The sequence below is a fragment of the Panthera tigris genome, chromosome A2 (genome assembly GCF_018350195.1).
Source record: "Panthera tigris isolate Pti1 chromosome A2, P.tigris_Pti1_mat1.1, whole genome shotgun sequence".
NCBI lineage: Eukaryota > Metazoa > Chordata > Mammalia > Carnivora > Felidae > Panthera > Panthera tigris.
In genome coordinates this window covers 115,643,392-115,662,519 of record NC_056661.1, presented here as the reverse complement: position 1 = coordinate 115,662,519, position 19,128 = coordinate 115,643,392, and the positions used below count along the sequence as shown (strand labels likewise).

Here is a 19,128-nt window from a genome sequence, read left to right as displayed (position 1 = left end):
GCTTTGATGAACCATTTCTCAGTTTGCTATAGCCTTGTGGGTCTCAAGGACATGAGCCCCATTGGCTTTCAAAGCTAGAGGTGTAAGGAGCTGGTCCCTGCAGTGCCTGTCTTAAAAATGTAGGGTTCAAACTTTTTGCTCTTCATAGAGAAGCTTTTAAGTTCTCTTCCAATTGTGGGTCACTGTGCCAAAGGTGGGGTTTATGGTGACTTTATGGCTCAGCTTTTCTTACCTGCTTCAATGTGGGATGTTCCTTGCTTGCCAGATGTGTAGGAGTTGCTCTGGTGGTTGCGGGTTTTTTTTTTTTCAGAGGATATTGTTCCATATGTAGCTGGAGATTTGGGGCATCCACAGGAAGAGGTGGGTTCAGGATCTTCCTACATTGCACCTTGAACCAGTCTCTTCATGCTTAACTTATCCAGCATCTTGCCTGTGTCTGGAACTCTTCCTCAACCACTTTGTGACCTTAAGTGTGAACTCCTCAGGTCTCATATGTAAAGAGTCAGAATACGGAAGAGCAGTCAAAATAAATCATTTCAACTCAAGAAATACTGAAGAGGCCTCTTATGTGTTGTAGGCACTGCTAGGTGCTGAGATAGGGGAAGATAATCGTCTGCACCCACAGGGAAGTTAAAGTAGTAAAATTAGTTGGTATGCTTTGTAAAGCAGATGCTGTTATTTCCTCCTTCTCTCCTTACCACCATTGCTCAAAATAGTGAATGACTATCCTCCTAACCTGGAACTAAAGTATTTCTAAGAATCAGGGGGAGTGGATGATGACTACATGGGACTCAGGAGCCAGAAAAGTGAGGGAATGGAAGCATAAACACGGGAGATGAAGTATGACAGTGGCTCGGCCAGGACATGATCATGTTCCAGGTGACTTTGTCACTGCCCTTCCTGGTCCTGTGACCTTTCCTCCTGGGGTCATATATTTACCAGCTGCATCTTCCTGATTTGGGATAAGGGCCTGCTTGATAATTCATGGACTGTGGACCCTCTCTGTGGGCAAATGCACACACAACATTTAAATGAAATTTTAGGGGATTCTCAAGAGGGAGAACTGCCTTATCTTCCTAGCAGCATTTCTGTCTTAGAAATGAGCTATATTTCATTGTACTCTGCTGGGCCACAGCCTTGGTGACATGTTGCTATTTATAAATAAGGCTGCTAATGAATACAGGAAATGGAGGGAGTTCATGAGTGGTCCCTGGACCAGATGATGCAACAGGTGACTCATTTCTCTCTTTGCCTTTCCAGTTCAAAGGTTATAGCCTGAGGGATTTGGGTTCTCTTAGAACTGCGTCTGTTTTTATCCTGGTTGGTATTTAAAATCCATTTTGAATAACATTGATGTGGATTTCCTTTTCCTGGGACTTGGCAGGGCCCTTCCAGTGTAGCCCTCAGCCTCATCACAGCCCTGCACCAACTCATTGTGCCATTGGTGCCCCTTGTGTCAAGCTAGTGTGGGGCGGGGGGGGAGGGGGGGGGCTCTGCAGTGCCACCCCTTTATCCAGCCATGTTGCATTTTTCTCCCCAAAATGACTAGTGACCTGAGTGGAAGGAACCCTTCATAGTTTACTTGGTTCTCTGGCATATGCAGAAACAAAACTATGGTCAAATGAGGAAACATGCTCAGAGAGGTATACCCAAAGTCCTACCCTAAATATGTAGCAGAGCTCAAACACAGCTCTTATCACCAAATCTTTGGTTCTACTTTTTTTTTTTTTTGGTGAAAAAATTTAGATTTAGCCAGCTGGACTCCGTTCAGATGATCTCAATTTCATTGGCAATAGTCAAAGCATCATAGTGAGGAGCCAGTTGAACATATGCTGCCTTCTCTCCATTGGGCCTGATGGAGGTGTTGATCTTGGCCACATCAATGTCATACAGCTGCTTCACAGCCTGTTTTATCTGGTGCTTGTTGGCTTTGACCTCCATAATGAACACGAGTGTGTTATTCTCTTCTGTTTCCTTCATGGCTGACTCAAAATTAGGGGGAACTTGATGATGGCATAGTGGTCAAGCACGTTTCTCCTGGTGGGGGGGCACTCTTTTGAGGGTATTTGGGCTGCCTCTGGAGACACAGTGTCTTGGCCTGTTGGAAGGTAGGTGACGTAGATTTTGTGTGTGTGTGTGTGTGATTGTGGATGCTTTTCAGCACCCTTTTCTTGGCCTTCAAAGCCTTTGCTTTGGCTTTGGGAGGGGCACAAGCTTCCTTCTTCACCTTTGTTGTCTTTAAGAAAAGGTAGGTTCTACTTTTCTACATAAATTTGCTTTTTCTTGAGTCTGTACAGTTTTTCCTGATTGGCAAATTGAATGTCAAGGACTATCCTCTAGTGAACACAGAGCTGGTTACCTGGTTCCCATCTAAAAGGCCTTTGCTGCCTCTTTAGCACCTTTCATTTTTTCAGTAATTACTGAGACTGAGCATGTTCTCTGCCTGGCTGATGGGAGAGCACTAAAGTATAAATTAGGTACAATTCAGGGGCTGGCCTGTTCCCATGGGTTTTTTGGACAGTGACTGATGTTTGTCTCCTGCAGAAATGCCAGACAATGCAGCGGTTCTGCTGGGTGCTTGCTGTAAACTCCAGATTATTCCTGCGCTGCGTCACTTGGTAAGTAAGAAACCTCTCAGATGAGACCTGGGGATGGGCACCCGACAACTGATAAAACACCTTTAGGATTTCTCATCCATAACAGCCCTTCAAGATAGCTTAAACAGATGTTATTAACTCCACTTTTTTTTTTTTTTTTTGGTATCACACTGTCCACATCACACCACACACCCTACCCTATGGGAAGGCTGAGATCGAGAGGAAAAGGATTTGTACAAAGAACTTGTTAGCAGGGTAGGACTCTCAACTTTGCCATTAGATTCCAAATCTCATGTTTTTCCCAGTGTTTGGAGAATTTTGGTCAAGGTTTGGTTGCAACATTGCAGGGAAGGAACCTGACACCATTTGGCAGGGTTATGGTTAGGCCAGTTTGATACAGCTCTGCCTCAAATTCACCAGGAAGGTATTTAAGAGGCGACTGGTCTCAGAGTTAGGTAGTGATGACCTTAGCCCTGGAGAGTCAAGATTAAGCCTTACCTTTTTAATAGAAGGAACCATCAATACACTGCCCAGAGGTCACTTGAATGGGGCAGGTGTTGCTCAGCCTGGGGCAGAGAACAAGAGCATACCAGGCTAGATTATTTTAAGGTCTGGTTACTTACAAAGAGTCAAAACGAACATGCTTTGTAGGCTAAAAAATCCAAAGCTCAGAGCTCTGCTCCCAGATCTGGGAAGGAGGTATTGAGATTAAGTGCCTGGACAGGACCCTGAAATTTGTTATCCATCTAGTCTGAGAACTTTGAGCACCATGCTTAGTGCCTTGGGTACTTCTCTGAATAGCAAAGACATCTGAACAAGGGCATTTTTCCAAGGAACAGTTTACAGCCCATTCACAACTGAAAGCAGTTTCTACCCACTGGTAGAGGAATTCTGGGTTCTTGTACTGTGACCACAAAAACTGAACTACTTGAAAACGTGCCAGCATGTTTGTTCTGGGGTCAGCTAAGGGTAAAGGCTGGTGGTGTAGTTATGAAAACAGTATCATCTATTTGTCCGTAATGATGAGCATAGCAGTAACTTTGCACTTAGCATTTCCCAGGGTCCTAAGATTTACAAAATTATCTACTGCATTCAGGAAATACTTCCTGAATTGTGTGTATATTACTGCAAGGCCACATTAGCTAATTCCCTTTCCCAACAAACTCATACTTCATTGTCATCTTCCTTGTAGTCTGTGTTAGATCTGATCTTTGTTGCATCCAAGTTCTGCTTTGTTGGTCTAAAGGTAGCCACATTTAGGGTTCTAGAATGGCTGGTGTTCTACAGTGGCACAAAAGCCCACAGAGTCATTTGTGTGGTTTTTGGGAGCTGTTCAACATAGACAAAGAATTTTCCTTTTGAAGAATTTCCTGGGTATCTTCACATAATCTGCCCTAGATACTGCAGCAACGCTAAAGACAATGAGGCTCCTGCCTTCTGAACGAATTTGGGTATTGTGTTTCTTACAGGGATTTACTTAGAACAGAGTAGAAAATTCTACCTGTATTCCTATCTTCTCTTATCTGGTGGCCAGAGTAACTTTGAGAACCTTTTTCAGAAGGGCTTTTGGAAGAACAGCATCATACTAATGTGTTTGCCAAACTGGGAAGAAGGTGAGTTAGAGACTGCTAATTCTGCGCCTGCCCCCACCCTTTGGGTGACTGTAATCTTTTATACCTAGAAGGGTTTCTGGGCCCATGGGCCCGGCAGATATTCAGAGTAGGAAGCTGGATGCTGCTCAGCCCCTGTCCACTAGACTCCAGACACAGCCTGCTGTAGGCAGTCTTGAGGCTGTGCCAGTAGAGCTCATTCTTAAATCGCTGGGATGTGGTGCTCAAAGAGCAAGCCTGGTCCACTCTGAAGTCAAACTGAGAGTTGATGGTCTTGACCAAAAGCTGATGTTAAGCCTGTGGTAATTACTTTTATCAAATGTGTGCTGCACTTCTGCCACTGGGGCAAGTTTTAGTAAGGTTATCATTGCTCAGGACATTTCTGGAGATTTTTTGGATTCCCTTCATTTTTTATTTTAAATTTTACTCTCTACATGAATTGGATCTGGTTTTCAATGCCTGTGTAAAAATCTGAGAACTTGCAATTAGAGCAGCAGCTGAAGTGAACTCTCATTCAGCACATTGAGGGCCCTATTTTCTGTGACAGACCAGTCTCCTAAAAACCTTAGATTTTAGAAAACAGACTAAACAGAAAGACAGTAGGGTAACAGTCGTTGGCATATGGGGGTGGAGGGGAGATCAGGAAAGGCTGTTTTGACGTGGCATTTCAATGGACCATGAGAGAGGAGAAGAAAAGGTCTATGTGGAACTCTAGAGGAAGAGTATCCCAGGTAGAAGGAATAGCAAAAGAAAGGTTCTTGAGGCAGGAAGCATAACTAAACTGTGGTACTTATCCCTTTGAGGAGATCAAGCAGCTGTATAGAAAATTCTAATATCATTAAAATAATACATACTGTGTGTATGGGAAAGTTACATTCTGAACTTCCTAATCTCCTGAAGTTAAGGGATCTAGGAGAAGATACAGAGTTCAGAGAGAAGAAGGACTGTCAGAACTGCAGGCAAATTGGAAAACTCAGGCATAAGGTCAGGGCCCAGGTCACATAAATCTTGTTATTTGTTACATCTTAAGGGTGCTCCTTTTGAGGAATGTAAAAAACAACTTTATTTTTTCTCTGTGGATTTTCTATAACATTTTAAGTGAATTTGCTTAAACATGTCATTTCAGTTTCATGGTCTCTCGGCTGATGGAGTATCTGATCTTAAAAACCCAATCTTGGCTCCTCTGAAGGATCTAGAAAGGTTTGGCGTTGCACAGCGTTTGTTTGCCACAGTCAACGTGAACCTGGAGAGACTGCCGTCATCCATAAAAGTTGTCACCGAGGAGGACCCCAACAAAGTCCCACGAATTCTTTATATAAGCCTCAGTGGGCTCTGTGCTTTACGCAGAGCACATTAATAACATCACATGTGAATTAGAAGTACAAGACCATCAAAGTTAGGTATTTTTCAGAATTGTTAAGATACTACTGAGTTTAGCTACCAAGAGGCCCAGTGTCTAAGGTAACTCCAGCACCCAAAGGGTTGAGAACTCTAAGCTGGTGTTTAGTTAGAACCCTCTTCTACAGCGAGATAGGTCCATCTATCACTTTCTTTCATAAACAAAAACAGGTGAGTCTATAGAACATGTGCTGATTGAGGAAATGAACTGTAAATACCACTATAGTATACATATTCCTCTGCTAAATAAAATTAAAATGATCTCATAGCAGGACACCCTTCCTTAGGGGTCTAGCTATATGCATTTCATTTTTGTCATGCTTTGACTAACATACCAATTCTAGGTCTAGAACAATGCTGATTTCCTATGCATTCTGCATGTTTAATTTGTAAAATACTACATATTTTAATTCTGTCTTGACATTCTTCTATAAAAATGCATGGAATGTCTCTCTAGTGCCCCTGATTCCATTGCTAATATCCACTGGGGACCTGAAATCCCTTCTTTCCCTTAGTAAAAAGTAGCAGGGAGGATGAGAAGTCACAGTTGTTGAAGAGAAACATGTTACTCAGCATGCATGTATATATATATATATATATATATATATATATATATATATATATATATAAATAAATAACCTTGTCCTCTATTTGAATGTTAAAATGGAAGAGATGAAGCAAACAACCCTTTCATCGCTTCAGTCAAAAATGAGACTAAATCTTAGGACGCATGAGAAAAAATATTGCACATTGTGTGGCAACAACAAAAAAAGCACCTTAAAGGAATCTGCAGAAATGGAAATAGTTGCGCTACAGCTGTGGCACTATACATTGCCTTTCTGGCTTTCTGAAATAAACTTTTATAAACAACAAACTGAGGACAGATTGTGTAAGAAGAATCTACTTGTATAAAAAATAGATACACATGTACCACAGTGCAACAGGAGCTTCCTTTAAGAGTCCACAAGAAGGGGCACCTGAGTGGCTCAGTCAGTTAAGCATCTGACATCGGCTCAGGTCATGATCTCCTGGTTCGTGAGTTCAAGCCCCACGTTGGGCTCTGGGCTGACGGCTCAGAGCCAAGAGCATGCTTCGGATTCTGTCTCCCACTGCCTGTCCCTCTGCCACTTGCACTGTGCCTTTCCATTGTCTCAAAAATAAACATTAAAAAAGCCCACAAGAAACCTGACAATGGCTCCTTGGGGGAAGAGAGAGGAGTTAGAAGTTGGGGCAAGGCTAGGGGAGTTACCCTTCTGTTCCTGTTAGAATTTTGTATGCATGAGCCTCTAAGTTGAAATGAACCAACTAACACCACCCCAAAGCAACAAAAACTAAAGATGCCATCCCAGGATGTGCCTATACTGCTACAGGTATTCCTAGCCACCCCCCAGTTACTGCCATTCCTTAGCAGACCCCAATGTAATGTTGTGGACAAAGTAATGCTGGGCCTCCAAACGGCTCTTCTAACTGGAATCTTCATCACTACATATAATTATTAACTGTAAATGTACCTTTATTTACTGCTTGAGATCAAGAACTATTAAAAATAGCTACATTTGGAAACAAGTTCCAGTAGACTAGATCACCTAGAAAACAGAAAATAGGGTAATACTTCTGAAGAGGCCAGCCACCTTCACTCAGATGTTTCCATGACCACTCCTCTTTCCTAAGTGGGTGCAGAAAGAAACACATTAGCTAGTGTGGTGTGGCCCTGGAACAGTCCCTCAGAGGGGTCCATAATGTAATAATCCCTGGAACCTGTGAACATGTTACCTTACATGCCAAAAAGGGACTTCACAGGTGTTTTTCAGGTTACAGACCTTGAGATGGACAGATTATCTGGGTGGGCCCTTAAAAAAGGCAGAAGAGTCAGAGAGATACTTGGCCAAAGAAAATGCAGGAAAGATGTGGCATAAGAAGGACTCAGTGCTGTTGCTAGCTCTGGGACAGGAGAGGTCAGTTCAAAAACAAGAGTGCAGTCCACCTGACAGCCAGGAAGGAAGAGGGGACCTGAGTTCTACAACACCATGGAACTGAAGTCTGCCAACAACCCACAGAAGCCTGGAAGCAGATTCTCTCTCCAGCAGTAAGAGCCAGGGCAGGCCCTGGGAAACGTCTCAATTTTAGTTTGGCGAGACCCATGTTGGATTTCCATCCTACAGAACTAAGTCTGTGTTTTAAGCTGCTAAATTTGTGGTAATATTTTTACTGCAGTGATAGAATACTGGCAGCGTAAGATGAAAGAATGAACGATAGAAGTGAGAAGTACACTGGACTAGCAGTTTCTGAAGTACAAGGTAGGGAATCCCAGAAACTTGCTTGAGAAAGAGTTGCAAAGTACCTTTTCTGGAAGCAGGCTTCATGCACTCACCCACAGTCATGCGTCTACCTCTTGGGCAGCCTGGCAGGTCCACCTCCCTTTTCCACCGCAGGCCTCAGGGGTGAGCTGTGTGCCCCAGCAGGCGTTGTCTTTCCCACCGGGGCTTCTCTTGCTTGGCTGGTCCTAGCATCTCACACTATCTAAGCACAAAGGCCTTTTCTTGATCCTATATTTTAATCTTCCCTGTGTCTGCCGTTTCTTTTTCCTTGAGTACATCACCTTTGAAAGCCACCAAATCACTTGGGCTGGGACAGAGGAAACAACAGTTAGGGTTTCCTTGTTAAAGAAGAGAAGCAGGTGAAAAATTTATATATTTATTTTGGTGAGAAAAACAATGTTATTACAGGCTTTTTACAAAGATTATTAGCATTTAAAAGAAATTACCAAAGCTAATCTGATATCCTCTGTATTACCTCTAAACCTTAATTCTACCTATAAATGAAACACTGCATTCTTTGCAATATTAAATATTTATTTTTATATATACAAAAATAGTTTACCTGGAATATACAATCTCCCATGTTTGGACAGCATATGGAAATATGCAAAAAAAATTTATAGGGACAGTTTCTGAAAACTCAATACTTAATTGTACTGCAGGAAAATTTTATTTATACAAGGACAGCAGTAATGTTTCTTTTATACAGGAATAATACAATTACTTGGAAAGCAGCAGCAATCAAATTTTATTTTTAAACTTTTTCATTAGAAAACTTAAGCAGCTTGTTCAGCTTTTATTTTTAGGTTGCTAACAAGCATTTTGTCTTCTGTTAAAAAAAAAAAGTTCTACAACCATTTCAAAGACTAGAGGTTAAAAACAGCATGCATTTGTGTTCAAAATAGAGATATACCAAACTGAAATGAGGAGGGGGACCCCAAAGCAAGGTTTTCACATCAAATACTCACCATGGGCTCTAACAGAACTCAACATGCAGAAAACTACACTTGTTTTGCTGAACCCTAGTGCTCATTCTTCTCCAGCAAAACCCTAGATCCCACTTCCTTAAAAGTCAACATTACCAAAGAAACAGCAGTTGGTGGTTCTTTTTCAAAGAGGACACACAACCAAAAGGAATATTTATCTTATATTTCAATTACAGATGAGATGAGCTATTCTTCAAATTTGGTTCTACCTGAAAAGATGAAGGCATTCCTCATTTGGACCACGTTTACCAGAACAAGCTTTATGTCTTCAAAGCAACATTATTTGTCCCACTGCCCGTCTCTCCTATTTCAGAATAAGACAAAACCCACATATGTTAACTGGTGATGACTTCTGATTTAATAGTGGTAATTTATAGCTGAGGAGTTTTGAGTGCTCTGCTTTTTTCCACTTCCTCCAAGCTCTCAGGCCACCTTGACTGATAGGAGGAAAGCTAAATTTCAGGTATGGCCTACCATATTTGTATGTTTCTGCCCCCAGAGTTTGCTGTGGCTAAAGTACAACAAAAATATCCAGTCCAACTTTTAAGATCAGACCTTTTAGCTTCTGCTTTGTGGCAACAACAATACCTATTCAGTAGGACTCAAGACAGGTTTACAAGCATGGAGTCAACTGCTCTCCCAAGTATTAAGTGGCATTTACATTAACTGTAGCTGTGTTCATTCAGTTTGTGCTAGAAATTAGAAAACAGTAAAAACTAGTAGGGGAAAAAAGGGAAGGAACTGTTACTTCTGGCTGACTGGCATGTGGAGGCAAGTCACATTCATCACAGCATAGCATTATCAGCCAACAGCCACGAAGCTACGAGAAAGAATGCAACTAAGATATCTTCATATCGGATTCAAGGTCCACTAAGTGGGTCTAGCCAAACATTTCTCCCTATAAATAAACAGAGGCCTTTTAAACTTAATACTATGGGCTAAACAATAGGGCTGCAGTGATAAATTTCAGCCATAAGAATTAAGGTAGGACAGCTTTAAGGGGGGAAAAGATTAGAATGTGGTTGGATGTAAGAGAGTACTGGATTGCTTAAATTTTGTGAGTAACAGCAAGAATTCGCTAAAGGTTTGGACTTAGAGGTGGCATTCTAAACTAAATGACTCTCCTGACCAACGCCACTGAGAGCAGAAAAGGCCCTCTTCCAAGGCTGGAACTACAACCTCAGAGCTGTTTTAAAACTGGAGGTAAGATTCTTGAATGGTATGTACCATTCATTATGTAACCTCTGAAAGAGATGCACTTTAAAAAAAAACTAAATGGTAAACAACCTCACTATAAGTGAATACATAAAATAAATGGATAAAGCAGCCTAGCTGCTTTCCCAATCTAGCATTTACTATATCAGAGATACAAATTGCTTCTTGTAATTTAAGGTGAAGACAAATATTAAGCTAGCCTTATTTAACTAGTGGAATATTAAAAGTAAAGGGAGATATAAATTTTATCAAAGGTCAGGTGGTCAAGAATCAGAGTTAGGATCTCAGCTAGAAGTACACCATCTCTATTTTTAACAAAAGAGATTATTTTAAAGAAAGTACTGCCATGTACTGCAGGAGTGGTAGAGAACCATGCTTTAAAATTCTTACCTTGGAAATGAGGTATCGTTCCTTCACTTTTTACTGTGTTAAAGACTCATTTTTGATTCTGTGCACTAAATAATTCCAGGAACACAAAAAAGTAACATAATGGATGGGAAATATTTAAAAATGAATAAAACTTGAAGCTAACAAAAAATTTAAAAATCATCTTACCTTAAAGAATTAAAGAGTTATCTCCTTTAGATATGCAATGTATACTCAAAAACTCATATACTGAATTATTAGTTGTATTCTTAAAAGTTTGTGAATAATAGGGGCACCTGGGTGGCTCAGTCAGTTAAGCGTCCGACTTCGGCTCAGGTCATGATCTCACGGTTTGTGAGTTCAAGGCCTGTGTCAGGCTCTGTGCTGAGAGATCAGAGCCTGGAGCCTGCTTTGGATTCTGTGTCTCCCTCTCTCTCTGCTCTTCCCCCGCTCATGCGCTCTCTCTCTCTCAAAAATAAATAAACATTAAAAAAAAGAAAGTTTGTGAATATTCACTTGTACTATATACAATAATGCCATTATTTAAAATACTGAATTTCTCCCAAAACTCAAAATGCAGATATTATTACACAGATATTTTCACAGCAAATCCATTGGAAGAGGAGGGCAGTTACCCCAATCTCTAAATCTGAGTCATATCACAAATTCATTTGAAAGCTTAAGTAAGTATTTCCCAAGACAATGCCATTTAGAACTCTGTCCTTTTTCCTTAAGGAAATTGTTATAGTGATAATTTTCTGATCTGAATTTCATCATACATTTTTTTCAAAAAGGAGATTAGTATCTGCCTCAAGGTAAAACCAGAGTCTTATAAAACAACATGAAAAAAAAAGTTTCAGAAGGTCTAAGAATTTGGGAGTAAACATTTAAGAACACTAGCTATAATTACATGGGTAAACACATTTAGTTTTATTATTCATGTAGTTTGGGAAAGTTTTACATATTATACATATGGCTGTATATATATTGTAATATATATGGTGACTGAGACATTAAAAAAATGACCTATATATGTACATAAAAGTTCAGGATTTCTTTTTTCATATTTAGTATAAAGATTCATTACTACAAAATTATTGGCTCCCTATCCTGTGATTTCTGGAAAATGGAGTGTTGTTTCAGAAGTCATAAAAGTACAATGTTAAGTAGATCGCTATTTTGACCAATTTTTAGAACTTGATGTTCAATATTTACCAGTTTAAAGTAATTGTACCTAACTCCATGGCTATCCATCTTGAAAATCAACTCAATTATTAGATTATGACACTTGTTGTTTTACCTAACAGTAAGTAGCAATTTAATGAATTGTTAAAGCAAAGATCATCTTTTATTGTCATTGACAAAGTATGGTCAAAGCAGTTAGTATCTGGCCATAATCTATAATGCTACCCTATTGTATTTTATTGCTAATTTGCATTATTTTCTAAATTTGTGTTAATCAATTTGCTCTTTTAAAGAAAACTTGTCCTTATAAGTTACTATAAGTAAATTTACTAGATTCTAGAATCTAGATTCAGGCTACTATTGCTGTAGTCATTCATGGGCTTATGATTTCTATTTTAAAAAGCTATGTTCAGCAATTGTATAGTTAGAATTGATAAAAGTAAACAAAGTCCTGATGTATTGGATTGATATTATCCAAATATCAAACAGAAATAGAGAATGCATAATCAAGGCATGGCTAGAACAAAAGTGAAACTCTACTTGCAATGCATCGCATATATTCCACTAGTTACAGTGTTATATGGCTTACCCAGGAACATCAATTCTATGGGTATTTGTACATTTGAAAATAAAATATATATATATATATATATACATAATATTTAGTTGTATGGAAATAGTCATGCCCTGAATGCTGAATGTGGACATTCATCTGTCTACAAAGAATGCTCATGTGCATTAACGTATTGGCACGTTTCCCAAAAGCATATGCAGGTGCATGTGTATTTTAACTATTATCAGTTGTTCAGCATCACTTTAAACCATTTTCTCTTCGGTAAAGCTCATTATTTTGTATATTTCCCACAAGAGAAATTCACATTTCCTTGATTACAACTATACTCTTGTTGCCTTGGGAGACTACTGGGGCCCTTGGGACTCCTTGCCCCAGCAGAGATCTGCCAGGTCCTGCAGACTCAGATGAGACTTCAGTTTCAAGTTCAATGACTCTATTGAGATACAATGAACTTCTCTGAATTTATTCTCTTCAGCTCTGGCATCTGGACTGAAATAACTTCTCTGAATTTATTCTCTTCAGCTCTGGCATCTTGACTGAAATTAACTAAAGAGCATTATTTCATTTTATATTATGGGGAATCAAGTGTGTATTAATTAGTCATGAATGCAATTTATAATAGAAATAATTCCTTTAAGTATAGACTATTTTCTAATATGCATTTTATGCTAGATGATAAAGCTAAAAATATATATGATGTAAAAATCATCTCTATCATGTCAAGACAGTTGAAATATTTTTGTGGATAAACTTGTGCTGTTACGATGATCGTACAGTTGTTCACAGAGGCTCCATGCAGCAGCATGAAGGCATACCATAGAAGACAGCACATTTCCTGAGAACATGAAAATGAAACTTAAAATTTATAGTGTGTTGAAACATTAAGTCATAAGATATTACCTTGACACTGTGCTTTGATTCAGGTTGCTTTGAGAAGCCAGAATTCTGATGTAAATATACGTCGTTTAAAAGTTACCAAAGTTATTAAAAGGGTATGATCCATTTTGCCACTGATGTCCTATGCTAGGACAAAGAACATTAATTTGTGTTCTGGATATGAAATTCTAGAAAAAAATACCTATAGATTTCCACTCTTAACCATACAGCAACTTGGGCGTTGTTTCATTGTTAAAAAGATTTAAAGCAATGTGTGCATACTGCTTACTGCCATGTATTTTCTCTTCCCTCTAAGTGCTCCTGGCTGGCATTCCATGTGACAGCTTTGCTGAGAAGAAAACAAATTCAACAGCCAGGTGTCTAATGCCTACCACTGACAAAGATGACCACTAATATTTAAGCACCTAACCTTTTAAGTGTGAATACTGTCCCTGTGAAAAGTTGGCAGCAATATAAAACATGGCTAACTTAGTTTAATGATGAGCTACATCTCTAAATATGTTTGAGGAAGAATATATACCATGTAAGAATCCTAAAGGGAGATACAAATGGAGATGAATCTTAAAAATCTGAGTATGTTAACGCATCTAAAGGAGGGGAGCTGTTTTGTTTTCCTAATCATTAAACAAAAAAGTACATTTCCTAACAGAAACGTAAAAACAATATATGAAACCTTTTTTAATATATATTATATAATACATACAATGTACATATTATATAATGTATATATTACATATAGATGAAACGGCTTACAGTTATTTGCAAATCTTATAAATTGTTCAATGGATTTGGTTCTCAACACAACAGATTTAACAAATATTCTAACAATCACATCCCACTTCAAAAAAAGCACACTGATTTTCACCAAATCCCCCACTTGCAAACTTAGAGGCATTTTAAAGCATCAAAAAAATTTGCAGAGGCATAATACATTTGCTGACCGTATCCTAATGAAAACCCGTTGAAAGCAGTAGGCTCATTTTTGTCAAATTTCTACATGTGAAAATAAATCAACTTTGTGTCAGTTTACGTGTTACAGGATAAGGCACTCTCTCAGCCTGCATGGCCTTGCTTGCTGGGGACACATTCACTCAAGCATCAGCTTGTCATGGCAACAAATGAGAGTGCCAACTATTGCTCTTCACTTTTCCCCTCAAGATAGAAATGAAGGGAAAAGAAACCAATATATTTGTTTAAATTAGAATGGATAGCCATCTATCTTTGAAATAATGAAGCCATGTAGTGTTGAGCAGACTTTCAATGTCAGCCTTGGATGGCACTGACGTTACAGTCCTGCTTCTGTAAGAACTTGTATTAGGAAAGAAGACCAATAACTACAATTTTTTCCTAAGAGTAACTGACCCTTCACTAGTTGATACTGAACCAAAGGACAGCTTTACAAAACTATTTCAAGTATTCATTATCACAGTGAAAATGGGAGACCAATATGAGAATGAAGGATTTGAAAATTCCTTTGATGAAAAAGGCAAGGGTACTAAATCAAAACATATACAAAATGCTTCAACGCATTTCTTTATGTGGTATGAATAGAAATATTATCCATAAAAAGTTAGAAAAATTAAGATAAATTATATATTAGTACACCTTCCCAACCACATTTTATATAAAAATTCAGAATAGTGTACTGGTATTTCAATCTACACAATAAAAATGCCTAAACTTGGCAGATATTGTCTACCTGTGCATGTATTTTCTCAGTAGAAGGCTTATTTGTTGCAGTCACTTTTAAAAAGTTTTATTTCCATTCTGAACCTTAGTGAATCATCAGTAAACCCAGCTGATTGGGACCCACTGTGGCTCCATTCTCAGCTTCTCTATGGCAGTTTGTAGTTTTTCAAAGGCTTTGTCTAGATTGTCGTTTACGATGATCAAATCAAAATAGTGGTTGTATGCTCTCTGAATTCGTGCACTTTCATCCACGGTTTTCTTCAAGTCAGAGTCCTGTCAAAGAGTGTTAAAAGGAAATGTTTCTATCATAAGGTGTATTTACTTGCTCAAACACCAAAGTGAATGTAAGAACTAAGTACATTGGACTTTTATTTATGGTGATTAATATTAATTCTCAAAATCTAATTTATATAGTGTTGAAAAAAACATTACCATATGTTCATATCCTAGTCTTTACAGCAGAGTTCATGTTTGCTTTATGAGTATTCTCTATCTTCTATTTCACTGATCTTAGGAAAATATTCCTAATTAAACAACTGCTGATAATAAACTCAGGGTGAAATCTAAGGTAATAAAATAATTATTTTAGGTTTCTAGCACAACTATAGCATCCTCTTCAAATGATTTTTTTTTTAATTTGAATATATGTATGACATCCTAGAAAAAGAATCCTAGAATTTTCCCTTTGTGTTTTTGTCTTGCTTCTTCATGATCCTGCATGCCAGCTGAGGTGGTCAGTACAATGAAACCAAACTGGTGGGACAGGAGATTATTCTGCCATTTTTCTAGATCTTTGAGTTGTACATAAAATCTGGGGCTGATAACTCCACAGTTGTTTAACCTGCTTATGAGGTTTGTAACAACTTTCCCAGCTCTGTGATCATGAATGATTTCAAATTTGCCAATGTAACCACGTTTCATCATCACAGTTTAGAAACTGGATAATGACTTTGGAGCATGGCCTAGTAAGAACCTGGCATTTGCCTCTCTTTTCAGCATTGTTAATGCTCTTAAGAGCATCTGCCAGGACATTCATGTATACCAATATGGCAGCACAGAAAGATGGTGGAAAGAGTTCAAAAGATTTTTATCTTACAGGTTCTGTAGATCATGGAAACCATTCTGCAGTGACTTCTAAGCTCAAAGCCAAATCTGCTGCCTAATTCTAGGAAAGAGAATCTTCGAAATGTATTTTGAAGACTAACCACATGTTTCCCACCTCTAACAACATATACTCACACACACATTTATTTCTGTAGCTAGCATTGTTTATATTTTGTAAAATATTTTGGAATAATGTGGAGAATAAATAAGTAATGGGTTCTGCATGAGCAAGTGAAGCTTTTCATTACATTGCAACTTTAAAAATGAAATTTCACATTTTTTCTATATGTTCTTCAAATATTTATTGAGTTTCTATTAAGGTGTCTACTATATTTCATCATCTATAGATAGAACAATGAATAAGAGAGAATGGGTTCCTACCCTCCAGTGGAGGAGGCAGATAAAGGGCAAATAAACACAAAAACTTCCAAGTTGTAATGAGTACTATAAAAGAAACCAACCAAGAACAAAGAATTTTGAGAATTCTACTTTAGAAAGAGTGATTACAAAGACACTGAGTAAATGACATTTAGCCTGAGAACTCTAGTGGGGGGAAAGAGCATTCCAAGCAGGGGAAACACCAATGAAAAACCCAGGAGGGAAATGACCCTGATGTGTTTTAAGATACTGAAAGGTCAGGATGGACAGAAGGACTAAGGGTGGGGGTAACATGGAGATGAGTACAGGCTAGGTCCTGGAGGACCCACATGCAATGGAAAGGCATCTCTGGCTTGTGATGGAGAAAGAGGAGATGGAAATGACACCAGACTGGAAATATATTTTGGTGATAAAATCATCAATATTAGCTATGAATGTGAAAAGTGAGGAAAATGAATCAAGATGTGGAAGAAGTAATTGTAGAAAATGCAAAGTTGGGGGTGGGAGTAGGGAGAGCATAATTTTGGGGGGAAAATGTTCTACTTTGTGTATGTTAAGTTTAAGATGTCTTGGGTAACATCTAAGTGCTAAGTAGTGATAGGTTATGCAAGTCAGAGCTCGGCGGCCTGGATTACCTATACATGAACTAGGAATCATCAATGTAACAATGGTACATAAAACCATTTTACCAATGGGTAAAAGTCAGAGCTCGGAGGCCTGGGTTACCTATACATGAACTAGGAATCATCAGTGTAACAATGGTACATAAAACCATTTTACCAATGGTAAAAACACCTAAAGGGAAGTGTAGAGAGACAAATGGGTTCCAAACTAGGCCTTAGGGACACTACTACTTATATTTTAGTTAACATCACTGACATCTCTAAATCAGTTTGAAACAACTAAAATATCTTTTATGATAGATGTACAGCCACAACTCACCTTGAAAATAATTTTTACCTATTACAGTCACTAGCAATCTGGTTCATTAAAAAAAAAAAAAAGGTTGTTTTGGGCAATAACAATCATGTAACAATAGCAGAGTACAACATACAGATGGATCTCTAGACTATATTGGTAGGTGGAAAATGCAGGCAGACTACCGTATATAATAAGCGACTTTTTATGTAAGAAATAGGGGAGAAAGGATACACACATATACACACTTGCTTATATTAAAAACAAATAGTGAAAATGGCTACCTTTGTAGGTGGGCGTGTAGAGGACAGAGAAAAGCTAGATTTTTCTGTTAAGATTTACCTTAGAACTATTAAATGTATAGAATGATACAACAGAATTAAATTCACATGAAAAAAAGAACAATACCTGAAAATAAAAAGCAAAATGAAATAAACCAGTGTTTTAAGTTGATGGTTTAACTACACAGAAAGGAATTATTTCAGTAACGTTAAAATTAAATAATACCCACTGGAATAGATCTTAGGAACAACTTTTTTAAAAGCCCAAAACTTAAAAGTTTTCAATAATCATACTATTGACATTAATACTGATATTGTTACTCAGAAATTATATACATAGTAGGTTCTCAGTTTATATGTAAAGTAAGAAATTATGTTATCAGGAACCAATATTTTCAGCATAAGAAAAATGACAAATACAGAGTCAAAGAAGTAAAATAATGTAAAGTTTAAATTGGAACCATCAAATTGAACGAATGATGTGTGTTTTCTGAAAAAGGAAAATATATTTCCTATATCTGGCCACCAAAAAGGCCTAGAAATAATGAGTAACTAAGTTCAATGCACAACTTTAGTACCTATATCATCTCTAAATACCATTTCCCACTAAAAGGAACCAGGGATTTTGGATGGCTGGTTCCAGGTCCGGGCCAATAAATGTGTAAGACCTGGAACAGTTTGTTGTACTAGAAAGAAAAGAGTCATCAAAGATTATTGGGGTTGTGTTAAAAAGACTCAGAAGACAAACTGAATATTCCCATGAGCTAAACATAGGCCAATTTAAACATCAAAACGAATGGTAACTAGAGGCACCTAAGTGGCTCTGTCAGTTAAGTGCCTGACTAGATTTCAGCTCAGGTCATGACCTTATAGTGGTGAGATCAAACCTAGTGTCAGGCTTGTGCTAAGCATGGAGCCTCCTTAGGATTCTCTTTTTCCCTCTCTCTCAAAATATATAAACATTAAAAAAAGAGTAATAACTAAGTACACAGAGAGGAAGTATTTCAAGGGACTTTAAACACAGTGATTTGACTGTATATATTCAGGGGATAAACCCTAAGGACAAAAAAAAAAAAAAACCAAAACAGTTTATGGTAATCATACCCCGTAGTGTCAGTATACTTATTCTCACACTGCTGTGTGTGTACTGTGTGATTAAGTAAATGAGCAATTATATGATTATTTTAGGTCTAACATTCCCAGTGTTTTTGAGAACTGGGATACTCAGGGTAGGGGAATGGAGATATACATATAAAAGAGGTTAAGTAAAAACCTTGTAATTCTGAATTTGAATGGGAAGTTTCAGTATGAATTCGTGACATAGTTTGCTTCAGACATACAACAGAAAAACATATATCCTACCTCTGTCTACCTGAAAGGTATAGCTAGAAACAATGATCAATCTTGTGACAATGTACACCCCTAGTATTATGGTCTTAAAACACCATTTACCCTAAAAGGAACCAGAGCTTCTTGAAGAAACAGCTGATGCCTGGCCTAGAAAAGGAAATGTACAAGAGGAGCCTGGAATATCTGTCATACCAGATAGCAAGGAAGCTATCAGAGACTATTGGGCTCATGAAATAAGGTCTCAAGAGCCAACTTGAATAAG

General features: G+C 38.2%; 2 protein-coding genes and 1 pseudogene across 12 annotated transcripts in view; 1 reads left to right on the top strand and 2 right to left on the bottom strand.

The window, feature by feature from the left end:
• GSDME (gasdermin E) overlaps positions 1–6,179 on the top strand; it is a 64,531-nt gene extending 58,352 nt beyond the window's left edge. Inside the window, exons 9-10 of the mRNA XM_042968423.1 lie at positions 2,545–2,618; positions 5,334–6,179. Of these exons, the coding sequence (XP_042824357.1) occupies positions 2,545–2,618; positions 5,334–5,564 (305 nt within the window). The 3' untranslated portion in view covers positions 5,565–6,179. The remainder of the gene's footprint in view (positions 1–2,544; positions 2,619–5,333) is intronic.
• Positions 6,180–8,452: 2,273 nt separating this feature from the next.
• The window catches only part of PALS2 (protein associated with LIN7 2, MAGUK family member), a 113,893-nt gene continuing 103,217 nt past the window's right edge, over positions 8,453–19,128 (bottom strand). For 7 of the 11 annotated variants that reach the window (XM_042968360.1, XM_042968392.1, XM_042968376.1 and 4 more), the window contains one exon: positions 13,150–15,108. In XM_042968360.1, the coding sequence (XP_042824294.1) occupies positions 14,932–15,108 (177 nt within the window). In that variant the 3' untranslated portion in view covers positions 13,150–14,931. Of the gene's footprint in view, positions 9,119–10,514; positions 10,580–13,099; positions 15,109–19,128 lie in introns of those variants that run through there. The other 4 variants (XR_006211719.1, XR_006211720.1, XR_006211721.1 and 1 more) reach the window with 4 other exon arrangements.
• Positions 15,493–15,883, bottom strand: LOC102961131 (annotated as a pseudogene).